The following is a 20,500-nucleotide window of genomic DNA, read 5'->3' as shown; positions in this document are numbered from 1 at the left end:
GCACATGGTCATAATTTATACACCATGTTAACAGAGCAGATGCTATAAATGTTGGTTCTTGGGGGAAGGCCCAGGCATCCTAGGACCAGGAAGGGAATTCGGGAGGATGTTCTGCAGCAGAGCACAGTTCCCCACACCGGGGGTCAAGCCCCAGCTGTAGGTTTCTGGGAGAGATTCAAGGTGAAGGGCTTAGGGAGGAGACGGTGGGGCCGCACCTAAGAGCTATCTGCTGGTTACGTTAGGTCTTTTCACACGTGATGGAGATGGAGAGCAGGTTTGGGGAGACCGGGGAGTCACTGGCAGAAGAGAGCTGCTACATAATAAAAGCAGCCCTGAGAATAGCCTCCTTTCCCGTGTAAGTACCACGGTGAAAATTCTGAACCCCAAGCTAATGATAATAATCACCATCATCTCCCAAGGGTCTGTTATGAACCCGGTCTCTTATGCACACTATCTCCCCAGCTTCTCATAATCAGCCCCCACGCTCAGAATTACTATCCACCAGGAAGCCACATGCAAATCCGATCCTTCACCTGTGAGAAGCCTTTGTTCTTTTCTCATCATTGCCTCTTAAAAGGAAGATGCCAGACACAGAGTGATTACCTGTTGCATGAAGGTGCGGCTTCCCCCGGCTCTGCACCACTGCGCAGCCCTTCTCCTCATCCTTCCCTATCATGCCCATCTCACCTCCTCCCCTCCCCACCCAGCCATTCCTGCCCATATCTGAAGCCCAGCTACCTCCTGCCTCCTTCACGAGGCCCTCTGGATTTCTCTAGGCATCGTGGCCCTTCCCTTCCTTTGAGCCCCAAGCACACCTCTCAGCCTTCTCTGTGTTGTGCCCTGTTGCCCTTCGTACATCAGTTATGCCTCCTAGCTAGACTATAAAATCCCCAAGGCCCAGGCCATGTCTTCTTCACCCTGTGCATCTGCCAGAGCATGATAGAGAGGGGCAGAAGAGTGGGAAGACCAGCAACCTTGAACCAGACCCACGTGAGCCAGACTCCCTGCTCTGCCACAGTGGAGCAGGACAACCTGGAGCAAGTTCCCCTACCTTGCTGAGTCTCACTTACTCTTTTAGCCCATTGGTTAGAGCAAGTGGTCTTCTAAATCAGGGCCTGCCAGTGATCAGGAAGCCTGAGGTTATCTCCGTACGGCATCATGGTTAAGGACATGGAGGCCACAGCCAGGCTGTCTAAGTTCTCATTCTACTTCTGCTACTCACAAGGCTACTAACCTGGTCTTTGCCTCAGTTTCCTCATGCGTAAAACGAAAATAACACTTATCTCATTGGACTGTTGTAAGAATCAAACCAGGTATTTTATGTAATGTCTTTAGAACAATTTCTGGCACATAGGAAGTACTATGTAATGGTTTGCCATTATTATATTATATTACAGAAAATGTCATATCTGCTTTAAGTGTTACTGTGAGCGTGAAATCAGATCATACGTAAAGAGACTGGCACATCAGGTACTCATGCCCTTCCCTCATTGTCCCACCGTGCCTGGTACAGCACTAGGCACATGATAGATGCTCTGTAAATCCTTGTTATGCACACTATCTGCATAACAGATATGTTATGTCTGTTAACATAGATAGAGAACCAGATGATATCCTCTCCAGGGCTCAAGAATGTAAGTTATGTCTTTTCTCACTTAGCGACTATTAGATCTAGGGTCAACACACCCTATCTCTCAGGTTAGCAATATAAATCGTTAATTTTATTAAGTGTTCCTTATTTGCCAAAAACTTGGCTAAAACACTTCACATATGTTATTTTTCTTAATCCTCACAATTTGTGTGGTTGTTTATGCCCATTTTTACAGATGGGAACAAAAGCCCAGAGAGGTTAATTGACTGGGTCACCCAGCTAGCCCGTGGCAGAGACAGGACACCATGGATATCCACCTGACTTTAAAACCTGTGCTACTGGCAGTGGTACAACCCAGCCTTCTGCCAAAACCCCAGGAATAAAAGGGCAGTCAGAGGTCCCAGGATATCATTTGCCATTTAATTCATCATTTCCTGAGTATCTTCTAGTGATAAATACCAGGTTTTGGATTGGGGACTACCAGATGTCGAGCCAGACACAGTCATCAAGCCGTTATGGAGAGACTTTCCTGGAAGAATGGGCACCGCGTGAGGCGGAGTGGGAGGGAGCTCTGTCCAAAGAAGGGAAACCCCCTTTGCCAAGGTCACTTTGCTGCCAGGGTGCGGCAGTGAGAACAAGGATGTGCCACCTGCCACAGAGAAGAGCCCCCAGGAAGCCTAGACATAGATAGGAAAGGGCAGGCTGGTGAGAAGCAGGATAGCCACGGGGAAGGGGCCCATTTCCTGAGCTGTCCATCCAAAGCATCCTCATAGGGGTGGGGCAGGTGGAATGGGGGCATTCTGGGAACTGTGGGCCAAAGGCGAGGGAGGAGAAGCTTGAGGGAATGAGACCTCCCACCCCACCCCCCGCAGCTGGAGGATATTTATCCAGGGAGGAGGGTGATGAATCACCTTTCCAGCGCCTGCCCACTGCAAGTCCTCCGACAATGTTTGTTAAATGAAGGGTCACATGAGCAAAGGCAGAACAGCTGCCTGGAGAGGAACAATCCCAGCGTCCACCTTCCCTCTCATTCCTCCAGTCCTCCTCATCAGCCCCGAGGGTGTGTGTCACATCCCGGGTCACTGCTCTGGCCTCCCACACACCACCCACCACTCCTCAGAAGCCCCACCTCCAAGGATAAAGGGAAGACTCTCAGAGGAGTGTACCCCGAGCTCATTCCCACATCAGAGCCCACCGGACAAACCTTTTGACTAACTGCAGAAAAAGAGAGCCGAGCACAAACCCTAGCAGAGACAGGCCAGGGAGCACTGGGGAAATCTTGCCTTCCTCCCACACGGCATCACTCAAACCTGTCAGCTTCCCAAAATGTTTAGCAAGTGCAGCAGCAAGGGGCAAGCTTATCAGCCTGGTGTGGCAGCTTAATCTGCTTGAAGGGCCTTCTCCAGCCCAGAGTTCCAAAAGTCTGCTTACAATTAGCTTCCAGCTCCAGTTCCTCCATCAGAAAGGCTAGGAATGTGTTGAGTTCTAGCCTCTGATCAGCGAAAGCTCCAGGAGAAGGTGGAGACAGTGTCAGCCGAGAATCAATTGCCAAAAAGGTCAGCTGGTCTGTTGCCACTTCTCTGACACCAGCCCCAAACCACCGCCCCCTCTGCTTCCCGCCTCTCCTGACCAGGACAGTCACATCCGCCAGGTCCGCCTGTCCCCAAAAGTCCCTGCTGACTGACTGCCAAGAAAATCCAGCATGCCCCTGCTCCCTCCTACCAGAAGAGGGGAAAAAAAAGCAGCAGGGAGGGCAAGGGGCCAAGAGAACCTGATTGGCCTTTGCTGGTTTCCTTAAAAGAGATTGCAGGGCCAGGGTCTGTCACCCAGCCAATTGCGGGATGCAGGCTCTCTCTGGAAAGGTAGGGTCACCACTTCTTTTCAAGCCACCCCTCACCCCTAGTCACCCAGGCTACCAGCACCAGGATCTACTACCCAGGAAGGAGGGGCTTAGCTTCGGGCCGCCATTCTGAGGCAGCCACCCAACCCCACCGCAACAGCCAGCCAAGACGCTAGGCGTCTCCAGCTGCCCGTCTCAGCTGGTGCACCGGGCACTCCTACCGCAGTCCGAGCGCCGTGCCCGGAATCCTGTCAGCCCCAGCAACGGGGCAGGGGCAGGCATCTCCCAGCCAGGGGAGCAGGTTCGCTGCCACCCCCAGCCCCCTTTTCCTGGATCTGGCAGTCAGGCCAGGGGGCCTTGAGCCCAACGAGGCCTCGGACCATTCCTTGGCAGGGACAGAATCTCTGCAGAACTGACAGACAGTCAGCCGCTGCATTAGACACTGCCTTCTTCGGGCCAACCCCTCAACACGGAGGACCTGACATTTCCAGTGCTGCACACGTTTTTTTTGTGTGTGTCCCCCAGAAGGAAGCCGCAGGCGTGAGGGCATCCGGGTCTCCAAGAGCTCCTTAAGGCAAACCTCAGGCACCCGGGCCACACCCACCGGCCAGCCCACTCTCCTCGCGCATCCCCCAGTCCGCCGACCTAAGTAGAACGTTTCCCTCCTCCAGCCACAAGGTATCCCTTTCCCTCATCCAGCCATGCCACCCTTCCCCCAAAAAAGTATGCACCCATCCCCCCAGAACAGTGCCCCGGCACCCAGCGCCTCTCACCTGGGTATCCAACCCGTTTTCCACTGAGCCGCTCTTCCGCAGCGGGAGCCCCTCCCCCGCCGGCTCCTGCAGCCCCTGCGATTTCAGCGGGATCTGGCTAGGGTAGGCGGTCTTGCTCACCTCCACCTTGCTTCCCAACTTGAGGTAGCAGGGCTGGGGGCCGGCCCGGGCTGGGGGCACGTGCAGGATGGGCGCGGCGCTGTGCACGGGTTTGGGCAGTCCCGACTTCATTTTGGAGGCGACCAGGATGGCCGGCATCTTCTCCCGGGGCTTCGGCTTTCCCAGCACGTCCCTGGCAGCGGCGGCGGAGGCGACCGCTAAAGGCAGCGCGGGCAGCAGAGCAGGCGCCGGGCCTTGGCCCGCGAGGCGCCCACCACCAGCGGAGGAAAAAAAAAGAAGAAATCCCCGAGTCGGGGAGCTCGGAGCAATCCGGCGAGCGCGCCTTTGGGGCGTCGGGATGGGGCGGAAGACTGGTCGCGGCGCTCAGCTGGTCCCACCTGGACAGATGCTGCAATCGGGTCTCACGCCCCTCCTGGGCGGCCTGTTCAAGGCCTCCGGGCGCTCAGGAGCTTTTGCCTCTTGAGATTCTCCTCCTGGGAACCCGAGGTTTGGAAGCCCATATTAACTTGTCACTGCATCTCCGAAGTGAGGAGGCCCCTTTGGAAGAGGAGCGGCGGGGACGCACGCCTCCTGCTGCGGGAGGCTGTGGGTGTGAGCCGGCGAGGGAAGGAGCGAGCAGCGAGGGGAGCGAAGGAGCGAGCGACGGAGGAAGGAGAGAGAGGGCGCACAGAGCCCAAGACGCCTCTACCGAGAGGCAGCTGCCGCCCCGATCACCAGCACCGCAGTGTCACTCGCGACGCAGAGGCGCGGCGAGAGCCCCCGAAAGGTCTCTCTAGGCGTGACAGTCGGTCACCGCCGCCCAGAAGCCCCCCGGACAGATAGCACCTTAGCGCCTGCGGATGTGCACATGCTCCGTGCGCTACAGCGCAGCAAGGCTGTGGCCGCGGGGCGCGGGCGCCGGGCCGCGCCGCGGGCGGGCTGGGCAGGGCTGCGCTCGCTAGCGGCCGCCGCGCTTCCCGGGAAGGCTGCGCTGGCTGCGGGGCTCGGCGCGGGGGAGGACAGGCTGCGGCCGGCGCGGCTGCGGCGCGCGCTGACAGCCCGGGCCGCCCCGGCGCGCCCATTGGTCCGCGGCGCGCCAATCAGCGGCCGCGGCTCGCACTGCAAAGGGGGCGTGGCCTCAACTCCCGGGCCGCGGCCGAAACTCTGGGGCCGCGCTCGGGCGCGAGTACAAAGCGGACTGGCGGCCGCTCTGCGGCGCTGCTCCGGCCGCGCGCTCCCGGCGGCCCGCGCCCCGGCCCCCAAATCTGATTTTGAAAAATGCCCTTTCGAACGCAAACGCCCGCCCTGGGGCCTCGCGGGTCCGGCTTAGGGGAAGTTTGTTTCCTTTTTTCAAATTGCTTGGTCACCTTAACGGTTCGAGTCTTCCGGAGCCGCGCCCGCGGCCCCCCGTCTGGCCTGGGCAGGGCCGGTCCTGTCTCCCGCGCGGAGGGCGCGCCAGCCATTTCTCCTCTTTCCTGCCTGCCCTTCCGGGGGGCCGGGGGCCCCTCAGTAGCTTCCTCTCCAGCTTTCAAAGGCGGCACGTTTCACTTAACTATTTGAAGTATTTATAGGCCAATACAATACCCAGGGAAGACTCCCGCCCGAGAAGGCTCCTCCTTGGAACCTACCAGACTCTTGATTCCAATGGTCGGAGGAAGCTGGAGAGGCCCCCTGACCCCACAGGCTCGGGCCAAACCTGGCCGCGTTTCACGTGGGAGCCCCTCCCTGGCCGCGCCTCGGGCACGCTGGACCCACAGGTTCCGCGACTTTAATTCACCCAAGGATTTCTCCCCTCGTCTCAGCTGCTTTTTGGGTTCCTCGCTGACTCAAAGTATTCGAGAACTGGAAGGGATGATCCAGGCAGGCCAGGGTCCTCGGACTCATGGATGAGGAGCACCCTATCCAGAACTGCCTGGATTTAAATTAGACAAATTCTTTAACCTTACATGCATCCTTACAAAGCTTGGGTTTTCACTTGGAGTAAGGAGGAGATTTGACTGCATATGTATACTGTGCTGTTTGGATTAAATGAGATAGTTATGACAGTCGTTTAGCACAAGTACCTGGCAGTGTAAGAGTCCAAGAGAAGCTGTGTATTATTATCCCTATTATTAAATTACTGCTACTTTTCTCCCTAGCCATCTCTGTTCATAAGCTATTTGTCTCTCTGTCTCTGAGACTCAGGTTTTCACTGTACGTCCACCCTATAGCCTGATGTACAATGCTGATAGCATTGATTTATCATTATCCAGACCAAAGGCAACTTCAAAGTTTTAAAGCAACCTCTCAAAGCAGCACTGAGAAATGGGAAGGTGTTGTCTTACCCTGGCCTGCTCCCTCTCCCACCTTATCTTCCACCGTTTCTATGTAGCGACTTTCTACTCTAGCTGGGCTGGAATACAGACTTGTAGGTAATTTCAGGTATGCTCCCTCTGGCTGAAATTAGATCACATGTAGTTTATGGCCCTTACTTGGCACCAGCCCTTTGCCATCTGATGCCACCTTGTTATTATCGTTTCATGTTCATTTTCTTCTTAGGGAGTAAGCCTTTTGAAGTTAGGAACTGCACCTTAACTTTTCATTAGATTCTCTCAGCTTCGAGTGTAATGTTGTGGACAGAGCGCTACAGAAATTGTTACTGAACAAATGAGTGAATGATGCTAGCAGCAGTTCTCAAGGAGGAGAGCCTTTCAGATTCAGGAACGTAAGGTAGTAAGAGATGTTACACTATGTTAAACCTTAGGACTCTCCTACCCAGAATTCTGGTTCTGACAGAGGTACCAAGAGTTATGGAAAGATATTGCAGTCTTCGATTTTAGGGGTCAGGGAGATATTCCAAGGTAATTCCATGGCCCTAATGCAGTGGTTCTCAAAGTATGGTCCCCGGACCAGCAGCAGCTGCAGCACCTGGAAACTTGTTTGAAAACCCCCACCCCAGACCTACTAAATCAAAAGCCCTGAGTGGGCGCAATCTAGGTTTTACAAGTATTTAACCCAGTGATTCTGATGCATACTAAAATTTGAGAACTTCCCCTCTAATGAATAAATCAGGCATTCAGTGCTCCTAAGGGGCTTCTTAAACCTTAATATACATAAGAATTACTGGAGATCTTGCTAAACACAGGTTGTGATTTCAGTAGGTCTAGAATGGGGCTGAGATTATGCTTTTGGAATAAGCTCCCACGTGATGCCCATGCTGGTGGTCTGGAGGTCATACTTTGAGTAGTAAGGTTTAACCACTGGTAGCAAAAGGGTGTCATGTCAAGGGCAAGCTGTAGTTAAGTGACTTTCTTTCACTATGCTGAAAAGAATTCTGAGGGTGCGTCTATCAAGGTTAGTTGGAAACAGCAGCCTGATCAATAATAATGTCTGTCATGGGTGCAGAATAGAAATAGTGACATACATGCTATGTATTTGCCATCTTTGGTCTCCCATTTAAATCACATTTGTGGCCAAGGCCATTTTTTGGGTTCTGAGACCCTCAAATGTGTACTAATATAAAAACAGTGCATTCTTTTTTTTTTTTTTAAAGTACCTCTTCCTAATACTCGAGGATTTGGTAAACATATGAGCATTCACCTTAACCCTGTGTGATTTATAAAACTCAAGTCTGATAATTTCTCATCTTTCTTGATGGAAGACAAGTGAATCTTTCAATCTATTTTCAAATTTCTTCCCCTGCCGCCTCATCCCTTTAATAATTTTATTTGCTCTTTCCTGGAACATTTTTCATCTCCCTTTATATCTTTCCTATACACCCTCATTTTCCTTATTTAAAGCAAAATAATTTATCTTCATAACCAGACAAGGTGGGAAAAACCTATTTTTTTCCCCTGGGGCAAAAGAAATAATTGCAAGATTCTTCCTTAAATAAGATCCTCTCAAATTATAAAAATGTCCTATAAAGTTACTTGTTCCATATGAATGCTATGTTAACCTGAGAGAAGTCATTTTGAATTAATATTTTGGCAAGCATTGGTGGCTAAAGAAGTCACTAGTTCAGAGAATGGCAAACTGCTTTGGAAAGAACACTCTATCCAGGTTTTTAAAAAATTGTTATTCTTTTTATTCCATGCACTATGGGCAGCCCACCATTTTGAACCCCAACTTTGACAACCCTTCTCTCTTTTTCTTCTGTCTGCCTCTGACTTTCAAGATTCCCCACATCAGTGATGGGCCAGTTTGAAACTTGTCACCACAGCTCTCAGGACCCCTGAATCATCCTGAGAATTCAGACCATTCCCGGGCTATAAGAGCCATCCTCCTCGGATCAGGATGCACCAGCTGCATCTCGTTTGGATCCTCAACATCAGCCACCGGTGATTAGCTGAGTGTGAGTTAGGCTTCAGAGCTGACCTGCAAGTGACCAGCCCCATCAACCCATTCTTCATCTGAGTTAAAGACCCCCGGCTGCATCTGGCCTCCCAAGAAGACGGTCCTGTGAGGAGGCTGACACATCCAAAGCCCAGTCCATCACCAAAAATGGAGGGATCTGGGGGTAAAGTCAACAGCCTCTTGGAGACCCGAGATTATAAACAATGAAAGGGCATGTTGCAAATCTCTGGAAAATAGAAAAAGCCAAACAGTGGTCGCCCGGCTAGCTGAGTTGGTGGGGCATGAGACTCTTAAAAAGCAAAACTTTTATGAGTTTATGTGGGAGTGAAAAACAATCACACTGGCTTATTTTCAAAAACACACTTTACCTTAATTTTCTATGACATGGGTTGGCAACTGATGATACATATCTCGGAGATGGCACAAATGCCCACATATTGGTAGCAGCTGAATTGAGAGCCCACCCATCTCAGACTGCAGAGAAGTCAAGGTAAGACCCTTAGGACAGACAGCTCTTTAGAAAGTCTGCTCACCCTGACCCCCCCCCCCTCGCTTCTTCCAGTGGGTCTGTATGCAGATTGATATGCGCAATGGTGATCTCTGGGAGACTGTGGCCTTCCCATTTGATGTGCGATAGGACTGTCAAATAATAATAAGGTCTCTTGATCAAGAGATAGGACCAGGAAAAATGTAAATGAAAGGTGAATATCAAGATTGTATGTGTGGGCAAAGAGGCGAATTAGGATGGGAGGAAAATAAAAACTTCTGGATTCTCCAGTCCATCCCATTGGCTACAATCGAGTCAGTACTTGGGGCTTCCTGAAGCTCTTCCTGTATTTTGGGTGAGGACCATCTAGAACCCTGCCTGCAGGAAGTAAAGGGGAAGGGGACGGAGCTGAACACGTCCAGATTTGAGGCTGGATCCTGCCTGCAAGCCTTTCTGTTTGCTTGTTATTTTTAATTCTCTGCCCACTGTTTCACTATTACAGATGAAGGAACAAATATTGTCAATGGAGAGGTCTAGTTGAGTTTCAAACTGATCTTTTTAAAAAATTATATTCCTTGTTTTGTATTTTGCGTTCTTCCCAGACAACCAGAGTTGACCCATAACAATGATGATGCTGATAAAAATTATAATTTATGAAGTTATTCTTACTATGTGCCAGGGACTATGGTAACCATTGTACATACCTTATCTTTAATTCTCACAACAATCTCATGAGGTGGATGGGTACTGTCATTTTCATTTTACAGATGAGAAAACTGAGGACCAGAGACAGTTCAGTATCTTGCCTAAGACCACAGGTAATGAAGTGGAAAAGCAGGATTTGAACTCAGGCACTGAACTCCAGAGCCTGGACCCTGCACGTGAGCCAGTATACTATCAAAGGAATGGTCATCATGACAATAACGGTAGAAACGATAATACTAACGTCCTGTCAAGATTTGCCTTCTCCACACCATTGCGGTGACTCCCCAGGGCACTCCTGCCTGGTGGCACAATTGCTCCATTTTACAGTCGAGGAGGCAGGTGGAAAGGTGGGTGACCACCCAGGTGGTGAATGATAGTGGTCTTAACAATGAGGCGAGGAATGAGCGCCAAGCAGTTATGGGGCCTGTCTGCATGATGCTCAGGCTCTGAGACAGAGCTGCTGGCTGGTGTCCACTGGGAGACCAAGACGACTGGACCGGTGGTCCTTAAACAAGAAGCCTAAGAATCACCAGGGGTGCTTGTTAAAGGAACAGATCCCTGAGCACCACCCCAACAGACCTAGATTCTGGATCTGTGAGGCTGCATTTTAAACAAGCACTCGAGTGACTCTGAACCCGCTGGTCCTCACACTGGGCTTCGCAGCCATGGCTGTCCCTTAAGGTCACCTGCTGAATTAATACACTGAGGCTGCCAGGCCCCACCCTGGGCCAATCAGATCAGACTCTCCGGGGGGTGGGGCCCAGGCATTTGTATGTTAGTAAAGCTCTCCCCGCAAGGCAAGCACATGGAAAAGCACCGCTTCAGGAAATGCTACTAAAGCTTTGCTCTCTCAACACTTTAGAGTGAGATTACTGAGGCAAAAACCTGGATCATTTCAATCAAGTGAAAAGCCAATCTGGAAAAACCCAGGCCTTCTATTACTTTCTGAGCAGGATTTTCTTTCTTGAGAGACACGCTCAGCCAGTCTAGCTGCCCCTGCAGCCCAGACACAGCCAGGTAATTGCCCCAATGCTGCCTCCGAGTCAGCACTGCCATTGCACCGAGCAGCCTGGCCCTGCTCAGCGCCGGCCTCCAGGCACTGCCTGCGATGCTCCTGCCGCACCCGCCCCTGCATTTCCTCTTTTGGTTACCGCTATCATCCTGCGAGCCTTCATGCCTACCCTCTGACTCTGCCCCAGGCACGGAGCCTGGTGAGCATCCGCTGGGACAGGCGCTCCTGGCCAACGTCTGATCCAGGGGAAAGGCGGGTGATGCTCAGGGTTCAGGGCTCCCAGAGGCGCAGGCTCTCTGCCTGGAGCAGAGTTAACTCTCGAAGCTCTGTGCCCATAAAAGGGTGTGCTGGTGTGAAAAATCTCAACAGCGGGTAACAGAGAAAATTGCTTAGCCCTTTGGTATGCATTTTGTGATTCTTTTTTCTTTATTTAAAATGTATCCTTAGTGGACGTATTTATCTTGTTATTTACATATATGTTTGGCTACTATTAAAATTTGCTGATATATTTACGTGTGTTTACATACGTATAAATAAATATGTTTATAAGGGGAAGGAAAAGGAGGGAAAGAATCACCTCCAGTTGTTAACAGGAGTTATTTCTGAGAGGCAAGCTAGGGGACTGGTCATTTCTTCTTATTTTACATCATTCTTTTAAAGGGTTGGAATTGTGGGTGGTTTTACTTTTCCATGGAATTTTCTGTATTTTTCAAATAAATATCTTTACTTGTTTTAACCTTTTATTTATTCTGGAAACACTTATTAAGCCCAATAATGAACCAAGCCGTGTGCCAAATGTTGGTGACATGGAAGTTAGCTTGTATCCAGTGCTGTCCTCTGCCTTTTCAGGCAGGAGAGATGAGCCCCTCCCCCAAACAACCAACCAAAGCGTTGTTACCTATCAAAGGTTAAAATCCAGTTTTAGTTAAAGGGAGGTATGTGTATATATAACAAAGTCACTGACAAGCAGGGTTCTCTCCTAAGACAACCAGGAACGACACTCCAGAGACCTGGCCTATTTTCCCTTCCTTCCAGGGAAGCAGCTCCTAAACGGAGTCGCTCTCTGCAGAAGTGCCAAGACCACCCCTGAGCAGGGGGACGAGGAAGTCAGTTCTTTCCTGACTGATCTGCCGAGCTGCCTCTTGAGCCAGTGGTGCTGGCCTGAAGACAGAGTCCTCATCCTGCAGAAGGAGAGAAGATGGAGAAGAAAGCGGGCCCCAGAATGCCTGACATGAACCCTGCTGGCCGTGTGTCAGAGGGAATTCTGGTTCACACTGCTCCTTGGCTGAGCTCAAAGCTGGTCTAAAAACTGTCAACAAAGCAGACACCCATGAGGATCCTTCGTGCCCTGAGATCATTCGAAGTCACTAAACATAAACAGCTGTGTTGATTTCCCCTCGCTCTGCAAACCCAAGGCAAATAAAACCTCAGAGCTTGAACAAAATATACAGGGGTTTTCTTTTATTTTTTGGCTTAGAAAGCTATTGTTCTTACAAACAGGGCAAGACACCGCTAAAGCATTTTTTTAAAAAAAATTTCCTGGCGACTTTCTTGAAGCTCCAGATTGAGCAAGAATTTTAGATACTCACTGATAAATTTATCAGAATTCTCTCCTCAGGGCAGACTGGACATGCATCAAATAGGAATCTAATAAAGGTAGTCTCCCTAAGGCGGCGTGAAGACCATCATCGTCCTCATCCTGGCTTCCTCGTTTCCACGAAGACCATCTTTTCGAGCTTTGAGATGTTGAATGAACTCCCATTCAGAATCATCTGCTTGTTCGGGTTTTCTCCTTCCCAAGGAGGGACCATGAAGGGTTGAGCTGGAGGAGGATCCAGTCTTGGAAAGCAGCTGGCCTGCAAGGCTGACTTCCTGCTGAGTTATCAAAGACAGTTTTCTGCAATCTCCTCCATGACCATTTCAGTTCTTTCTTTGCCTCTGATGCTTTAGTCTTGACTTTCAATCCTGTCTGGTCTCCACAACCCTGTTTTCTTCTGTTTTCCCCAGAGGATGAACTTGGGCAGAGCCCCCATCGCTCCCCATGGTTTCCAGGTTCCTTCCTGAGGGGAGAGAAGAGAGAACACCAGGGCTGGAGCCAGGCGGACCTGGGTGTGAATCCTGACTTCACCTCAGATTGACTGGCCGAGCAATGGTCCCTTCCCTCCCCTGACCCCTCTTTTGTTCATTAGTAAATTGGGCACGATGGTAACTACTTCACAGGGTTGTTGAGAGGATTCGAGACAATGGAGGCAGAGGGCCTGGGGTGAGCCTACAACCTTGTAGGTGCTATGCTCATTCATTCATTCATTTACGTAATATTTTACTGCTATCAAATGCCAGACAACATGCTAATCGCTGGTGATATAATAATGCTAGTAAGAACTAAAGTTCTTTTCTCATGGAGCTTTCAAGGTAATCAGGGAAATGAACAATAATTACATAATCACATCAGTGAATGCATAATTACGAAGTGAGGCAAGTGCTATGTTAGCAGATAAAGAGCCTGGATCCCTTTGACGGCTGAGGCCAAGGCTTCTCTGGAGAAACGATGTTTGGGGTGAAGTAGGGGCGATGTTTGGGGGATGTTGGGGTGAGGGCTGAGAGGCAAACAGGGTAACCAGGCTAGGCGGGTCTTTGGTGCCTGCCTGCCCGCATGTTTAGGGAGGTCTGGGCAGCGAGCAAAGAGCTGCATCCCCCTGCATTCTCCTCCCTCTTACCCATGGGGTCAGAGACAATGCCAAGGTCTCAGTTGCTCCTCTGGAAGCCCCTTAGTGAAGTGGAAAGAGTCCCATAGATGTGTATAGACGCTTAACTGGTTGTGTGGTCTCGACCTAGTCACTTAACCTCTCTGGGCCTCAATTTCCTCACCTATGTCATTAAGTAAGACCTACCTCCTGGGACTTTGGGGGGAAATTAAATGAGAGGCAGTAAAGGAGGATATGGTGGCAAAAAGGAGGAAGACTTCGGAGTTTGACTACATGAGTTTGTGTGGGTTTGAGTTCTGCCACTTACTAGCGGTGTGACCTTGGACAGGTTACTTAACCTCTCTGTGCCTCAGGTTTCTCATCCATAAAATGGAGCTCATAAAGTCCCTCCCTCACAGGGTTGCTGGAAGGGTTAAACGAATTAGTATGTGTAAAGCACTAAGAAGTGATTGATCCATGGTCACTGCTCCACCATGAGGATTATCACTTTTCCTGGCACACAGGAAGTGTTCAAGCCACAGTTCCTTTCCCGCCTACCCTGGAGTCACCATGTGGCCCCTTGTTGTGGACATATCTGAGTGAGTAGAAATCTCCATCGCTAAGACATTGAGTGAAAGCCCAGAACCTGAGGCTATGAGCCCACGGGGACCCCTGTCTCTCTGAGAGGGGCTCCTGGGCACCATCTAGCATCCTGGGCAAGGAATCTGTATCCCCAAAACTGGGGCATCCAGAATGGACCAGGCAGGGAGAAGAAGCTAGAGAGTGGTAACCTCTCTGCAGCACTTTCCTTGTACTCGGCAGGCAAAGAGAGGCCCAGAGAGGTCCAGCATCTCTCATTGCAGCCCAGCCCACATCTGCCCACTCCTCACCTGGCCTCCTGCCTAACTCGTTTGTAGAGAGGGAAAGAGCAGGCTGTGAGCATGTCTGTTTACTCCAAGACATCTACTGAGGGCCCTGCGCCATCTTCTGCACGGGTATGGAGCGCAGGCTTCCCCACCACCACCACTGGCTGCTTTCAACCCAAACTCCTGAGACGTCTGAGGCCATCATCTCCAGGGAAATGGCTCTTCTTGGGAGACAGGCTTTGCTCTCAGAGACGGCCTCTCCATATTTGTGTCTTTCTGACTCTTCCAGCTCCACAATTAAAGCCAACACATCAGGATCAGCCCAGGCACCATGGTAATCCAAGTCAGAAAGCACTGGGAGGGTAGCAGGGTTTGGGGTAGGAATGAACCAGTTATGCGCCAGAGTCTTTATCTCATTTAATGTCTCTAAATAATGCTTGGAAGTCATATTTTGTCCCTTTTACAGATGAAGAAACTGAGGCACAGATAGATAAAGTAGTAATTTTCCCAAGGTCACACGGCTAGAAAGCAATAGAACTGGAATTCAAATCCCAAATTGTCTGATTCCAGATTACACACTTTATCCACACCACAACACGCTGTTTGACATCAGCACCCTGGGACTGAATCCCTGACTCTGCTTCTTGTTTGCTGAAGGTCGGGCAAATCATTGCCCCTCAGCAACATGGCACCAACTCACTGTGGGCCACAGAGCGGGGGCCTGGGCAGCTGCCTTGCTCACACCTTCCCCCAGCAGGTGGCTGAAAGTAGGATGCCGAGGACCTGGGGAGGAAGAGAGCGCTCTGTCTTCATCACAGGGCAGGGGGGTTAGCCACACTGTACTGGACTTCAGGTGTGGAAATAGTCTCCGGAAAACCTGGAATCTTCCTTGTGTTCTTCTCTCTCCTCCTCCCTTTCCTTACCCCACACACACACACACATGCACACACGCATGCATGCGCGCACACACACACATGCACTGTCCTCATGCAGCTTGCATCTGGCAGGAAGGCATGCCAACGGAGGTGTTGAAATCCATGGAGAGTCATGATTTGGCACCTGTGGAGTACTTTTCAGCACTTTGGAATGACAGCTTATTCGTCCGCACAACCCTTCCAAAAAGGTTTGTTTCCATGCCATCGTGGAGGGAAGAAGTTGGAGCAGAGGCTGTGGGTGTTCATGGCCAAGTGGAGTTGAACTTCTCACCCCTGCTCCATGGTGGGAGCCATGGGGCCTCTCACAGGTACCCCCTACTCCTGGTCCTGTGGTTCAAATTCCAGGAGACCCTGGGAAAGGCCCTGATCCCTTTCAGAACTCAGTTTTCTCAGGGGCAAAATAAGGGGGTTCAGTGGCTCTGGACCTGGGCTCGCTGGGCCCATAGAGTCTTCTGATACAGTAACAGCAGGTAATTAGGTACAATCCAAGCTGCTATCTGTTGAAGGCTGTAGACACATTTACCAGGCACCTTATGAATAAAATCTCCAATTCTGAAAACAAACCTGCAAGGAAGGAACGCCCACCCCCATTTTACAGATGAGAAAACCAATCTTTATAGAGGTTGAAGGACTTGCCCAAAACCACATAGAAAGTAGTGGGGCTGGGATTTGAACCCAGGCTCCCGTGTGTAACTATTACAGCCTGCTGTCCCTGAGGGCCGAGCCTCTCTCCTGGCTTAGCTAATGGGCAGGGACCTGGTTTCCTGCTCTTCCATGGCCTCCCCATCAGCTCAGCCCTGAGCTCTGTGATGAGAAGGTTCTGGGGCCTTATGACCGGAGCGGGCACCGGCCCTGGGTAGGCAGTGTGGCTTCCAGAGAAGGCAGGCACAGAGCCAGCTGCTCTGGGGACGACCCCGGAGGTCCTGATAACATGTCGAAGCAAGAGTTCAGTAGGGAAAAGGACCAGGGGGCCCTTCTCACATTCCTCCCCGCTCAGCACAGAGCTCCTGTCAGAGCCGATCGCCATCACAGAGTGACTGCACCTCAGCCCTCTCTTCCAGAGACACTGACCTACTTTTTGTCATGTGGAAATGTATCCCCAGCCCCCCAGCAGCTGCCGTCTTCCTCTAGTTGGCACAGGTGGGAGCTAGTCCCATCATCTACTGGACAAAATCCAGTCTTCCAGTCCGGGCACCCAGGGCCCTCCCTCCCCTGCCCTGCCCTTGCCCACCTCTCCAGCTTCCTCTCCCTGGCTTTTTGCCACAGGCTCCAGCCATTTCCAGATGCCACCCCCTCCCATGCTTCCACGGGCCAAGAGGCAGGACCAGTTCAGAGGTAAGCGCAGCTCTCTGAAGGTGGACCACCTGCGGTGGTATTCTATTTTTGCGGTGCTGTGTAACCTTGGGCAAGTGACTCAATCAACCCATGCCTCAGTTTCCCCATCTTTAAAGTGAGTACAATAGCAGTATCTATTTTGTAGGATTACTGTGAAGATTAAAGAAGAAAATACATGTACAGAGCACTTTGAAAAGCTTCTGGATGATTCTGCTGTGCAGCAGGGTTGGGAATCTCTGATATCAGACTGTCTTCTCCCAGAGGGGGTGCCTCGAGGCCTCGGGGGCTAGGTGGCACAGGGCCTGGCACACAGGTGGCATTCTGGACGTGGATTTTGAATGAATGGATGATTGTATTTATTTGGTAGATTAAACAATCCTTTCCCCAAAGCCAAACCTCCAATCACCATGAAATCCGGATTTCAGCCTGAAATCAGTAAACCGTGATCCCGGTCATCAGGGGGTCCTGCTGGCTGAGGACTCCACTATGAGATGCTGCGCCAAACTGAGCAAAGAGTCAGCATTTAAAACCGACTCCTGGATATGCTGGGAAGAGCAGAGCAAACGAGATCCATGAAATCCACAAAGGGGAAGGAGATTTTCAATGGGAGACAGGTTTCGGGGTAGTTCAGGGTTGGCATGTTTACTCTGGGTTTCTCGGTGTTTTTGTGCAGCTTCCGAGTTTCAGGGCCCATGCCAGCTTCACACTCGAAATGAACAAATGCACTGTCTGAATCCTCACACGTAATTCCAGATGGAGACGCTGGGAAGTGATCCTGACCAGCTCTGCTGCTGGGATGGAAGTTATTCTTAGCACAATGGAGTGGGTGGCAAGCCGGGTTTTTTTCTGATGTGGTTGATGTTCAGTTAGGCTGCTGAAAACTAGGACAGCATTTCTATGTATGGGGGATAAGGTTGGAGGGGGCGTGACCCAGCATCTCAGTGTCATGTAGCATTTTGCTTTTTCTCTTGTGGTATGCCATCCAAGAGGGCCTCATCTGAGGAGCTCTTAGCATATGGAGTATAATAGAATTCAATGAGGATGGCCAGATGCTGGCTTTGCATTAAAGATCGATGGGGGAAAAAAAAGCAGACCATCCTGTGGGCTTTGACAGAACTCAGATGGTAACCCAGAAGGGCTAAAACCTTTCGAAACACATGACAATAAAGGACACGTTTCTCTAGCTTGCACCTTGTACCCAATCAACCTGCACAGCCAGGCTGTATTAAAATGCACACAGTGACCCAAAGTTAAGACAGGCAACGTGACAGGAAGCAATGCCAGCAAAGCCTGGAAAAAAGGCGGGGACCAAACATTTCTCAAATGCCCACTCTGTGCTAGGCACTCACAGATAACATCTCTTGTAAACTTTGCAGCGTACAGAATTGTCATTTCCTGTTTATAGATGACAGAATTAGAGTACAAAGAAGTTAAATAGCCATTTCAGTTAGCACGTGGCTGAACTGAGCTGTGAACTGCGATCCTGTCTCCGGAGTCTGTATCCTTCCCACTGTGGCTCGTCCTGGGCTGGAGAGCTCTGAACCAGCTCCCTCAGGAAGGCCACCTTGGCTGCCAAATAAGGGCAAGTGACTGCACCTGTCCCAGAGGAGGGAGCGAGGAGGCAGAAGCTGGAGGGGATCCCCTCACCAGCTGTCCTGGGGTCCATGTGTCCCTTGGCCCGGCTCAGCTGGGAGTGAGCTCATGATCAAAGCAACGATAGCCTTCTCAGGCAGTGTCACTGGGTGGTGCTTTGCTGTTGGCCATGGCCATGGAGAGCAGCAGGTCATACCTGCCTGTGCCTGGGGACTCTTGAGTGGGAGGACAAGCTCCAGGGGCCGTGGAGGAACTTGTGAGCAGATCTCACAGAGCAGGGGGCAGGAAAGGCCCCTTTTCCAACCTATAAAGGAACAAAGGAGAGCTGCTGTGGCAGAGTCCAGCTTCCTGCTGAATGGACTTAGACAAACTGTGGCTGTGGTCACTGGGGTGGGCCCCCCAATCCATCTGCGTGAGCCAAAGAGGGTCTAAAACCACATTCTAAGGAAAAGGGGAGCCAGGCACTGCCAGCTTGACCCCAGTGACCAAGGACATTGGGAGTGACACTGAGAGGATAACTTAGTGGCCAGACCAGGATAAAAGTTCTGGCCCTACTCCTTTGTGACCAGAGCTGAGTTACTTTTCTGAATCTCAGTTGCTTTATGCGTAAAATAGTGATCAAAGTAGCACCTACCTCCAGGACTCAGATGATGCTCTGCCAAGGCCCATAGACCCTGTTACCATTTCCATTAGGTACCATCAGGTGCTTTGCTTCTAAGGGCCGGCACCTGTCACCTTGCTCAGAGGCCTGCCTCTGGGCTCTTGGAGCCTCTCACCAGGCATGCAGAGAGCTGCACGTGCGGAGCTCACTCCAGGGGCAGCAGCCCGGCCAGGGAGGGACTGTGTGCATGTGAAAGCCCAGCTTGCTCGTCTTGAGGTGGCACAAACCCTGAGGTGTAACTGAAGCTCCAGAACTCCCCACAGGCTGAGGCTGAGACTTTGCCCCAAATCACACATCCTTGCTTGGCTTCATCCCTAGCCCAGACCTGCTTCCCGTCTGCCACACTGGTTTGTCCCAGGAGGACTTTGTTAATAAATCACCAATCCTTAGATTCCACTTCTGGGGAACCCAACCTAAGACAACACTCTGCTGGGTTACTGTGAGGATTAAGCGACATGATTCATGGAAAGTGCTGAGTCAATGCCTGACACACAGGTAGTCATCAGTAAATGATAGCTGTTGTTGATTTTTAGATGGAATCGGATGAAATTGCCAGTAATGACCATTTTTAACTAAAAAATGGTCATTTCGTATGGATCATATTGATATTTTATAGTCCACTCTCCTAACTTGCCCCCACCAGCTACGGGGGGAACATTTTTCTGATGAAGACCCTAGCTGTCCTGGTGGGTTCCCAGCTCAGCATCCATCCTAGAATAGCGCTGGCCTCAGACGTCCCCCTGGTTGCTGGTGTTTGGGCTTTACTGGGTTGGGGCTGGACACAGAAGCCCTTGTTATTTCCCTAGAAGGCCACGTGAACTGGGGCCCCACCTAAAACAGGAGGAAGGGCAGAGGTGAGGGTGGGGGAGAGCAATCAACATTTGTCAGGTGGGAAAGGACCAGCTTGTAAATAGGAAAAACGTTTTCAACTTCCCCCAGGGGCGATGTTTTGTAAATATATTTTTGTTTAATTTTCCTGAAAAGATGACTTTGGTGGCCTCTTCAAGCAGGCTGTGTTGTGAACCAACCCTTTGAAGGGCCATGGCGTATTGACGGCACCTCTCAGCTTCAAACACTGAACAAATGAATCCTGTGTTCATGTCAGCGTGGCACTCCCGGCTGACAGAGACATAAAAAGTGCTCGGAAAATTGTTGTTTATATTTCCTCCAGCTATCACTGCCCCAGCCTCCTGACAATGGGAAAAGTTTGCAGTACAAACAATCTGTCTACTATCTCACAGCAAACACAGCATCCCCTCCCCTCCCATCACAAGGGGACCCCGTGGAGGGTGAAAGTCACGCACAGTCATGGTCCCAAACACGCAGGAAACCGAGGGCTCAGACAGAGATGGGCTGGTGGCAGAGAAGTGAAAAAGAGAAAATGACTCGGAAAATATGGGCAGGCAGGCACCGATGACCTGCTTAATTGGCAAGTCCCAGCCATAGGTAAACTGGAGCTCCTGAGCTGGGAGAGAAGGTCTTGCGCAGGTAGCAAGACCTGTCCTGGCCGGGGTGGGGATGGGGATGGGGGCAGCCCACTGTCTGGAAGCCCTGGCTGCCCTGTGACCTGGGTGTGGAGCCCAT

At 51.0% G+C, this 20,500-nt stretch overlaps 1 protein-coding gene across 5 annotated transcripts in view; it reads right to left on the bottom strand.

Annotated features, from left to right (window-relative positions):
* NAV2 (neuron navigator 2) overlaps positions 1–20,500 on the bottom strand; it is a 706,055-nt gene that overhangs the window by 379,250 nt on the left and 306,305 nt on the right. For 4 of the 5 annotated variants that reach the window (XM_044752510.2, XM_070491340.1, XM_044752513.2 and 1 more), the window contains exon 1: positions 4,205–5,324. The exons of the other annotated variant lie outside the window; for it this stretch is intronic. In XM_044752510.2, the coding sequence (XP_044608445.2) occupies positions 4,205–4,462 (258 nt within the window). In that variant the 5' untranslated portion in view covers positions 4,463–5,324. Of the gene's footprint in view, positions 1–4,204; positions 5,325–20,500 lie in introns of those variants that run through there. 5 annotated transcript variants of the gene reach the window in all.

The sequence above is a fragment of the Equus asinus genome, chromosome 20 (assembly GCF_041296235.1).
Source record: "Equus asinus isolate D_3611 breed Donkey chromosome 20, EquAss-T2T_v2, whole genome shotgun sequence".
Classification (NCBI taxonomy): domain Eukaryota; kingdom Metazoa; phylum Chordata; class Mammalia; order Perissodactyla; family Equidae; genus Equus; species Equus asinus.
This window is presented reverse-complemented; position numbering and strand designations above follow the sequence as displayed.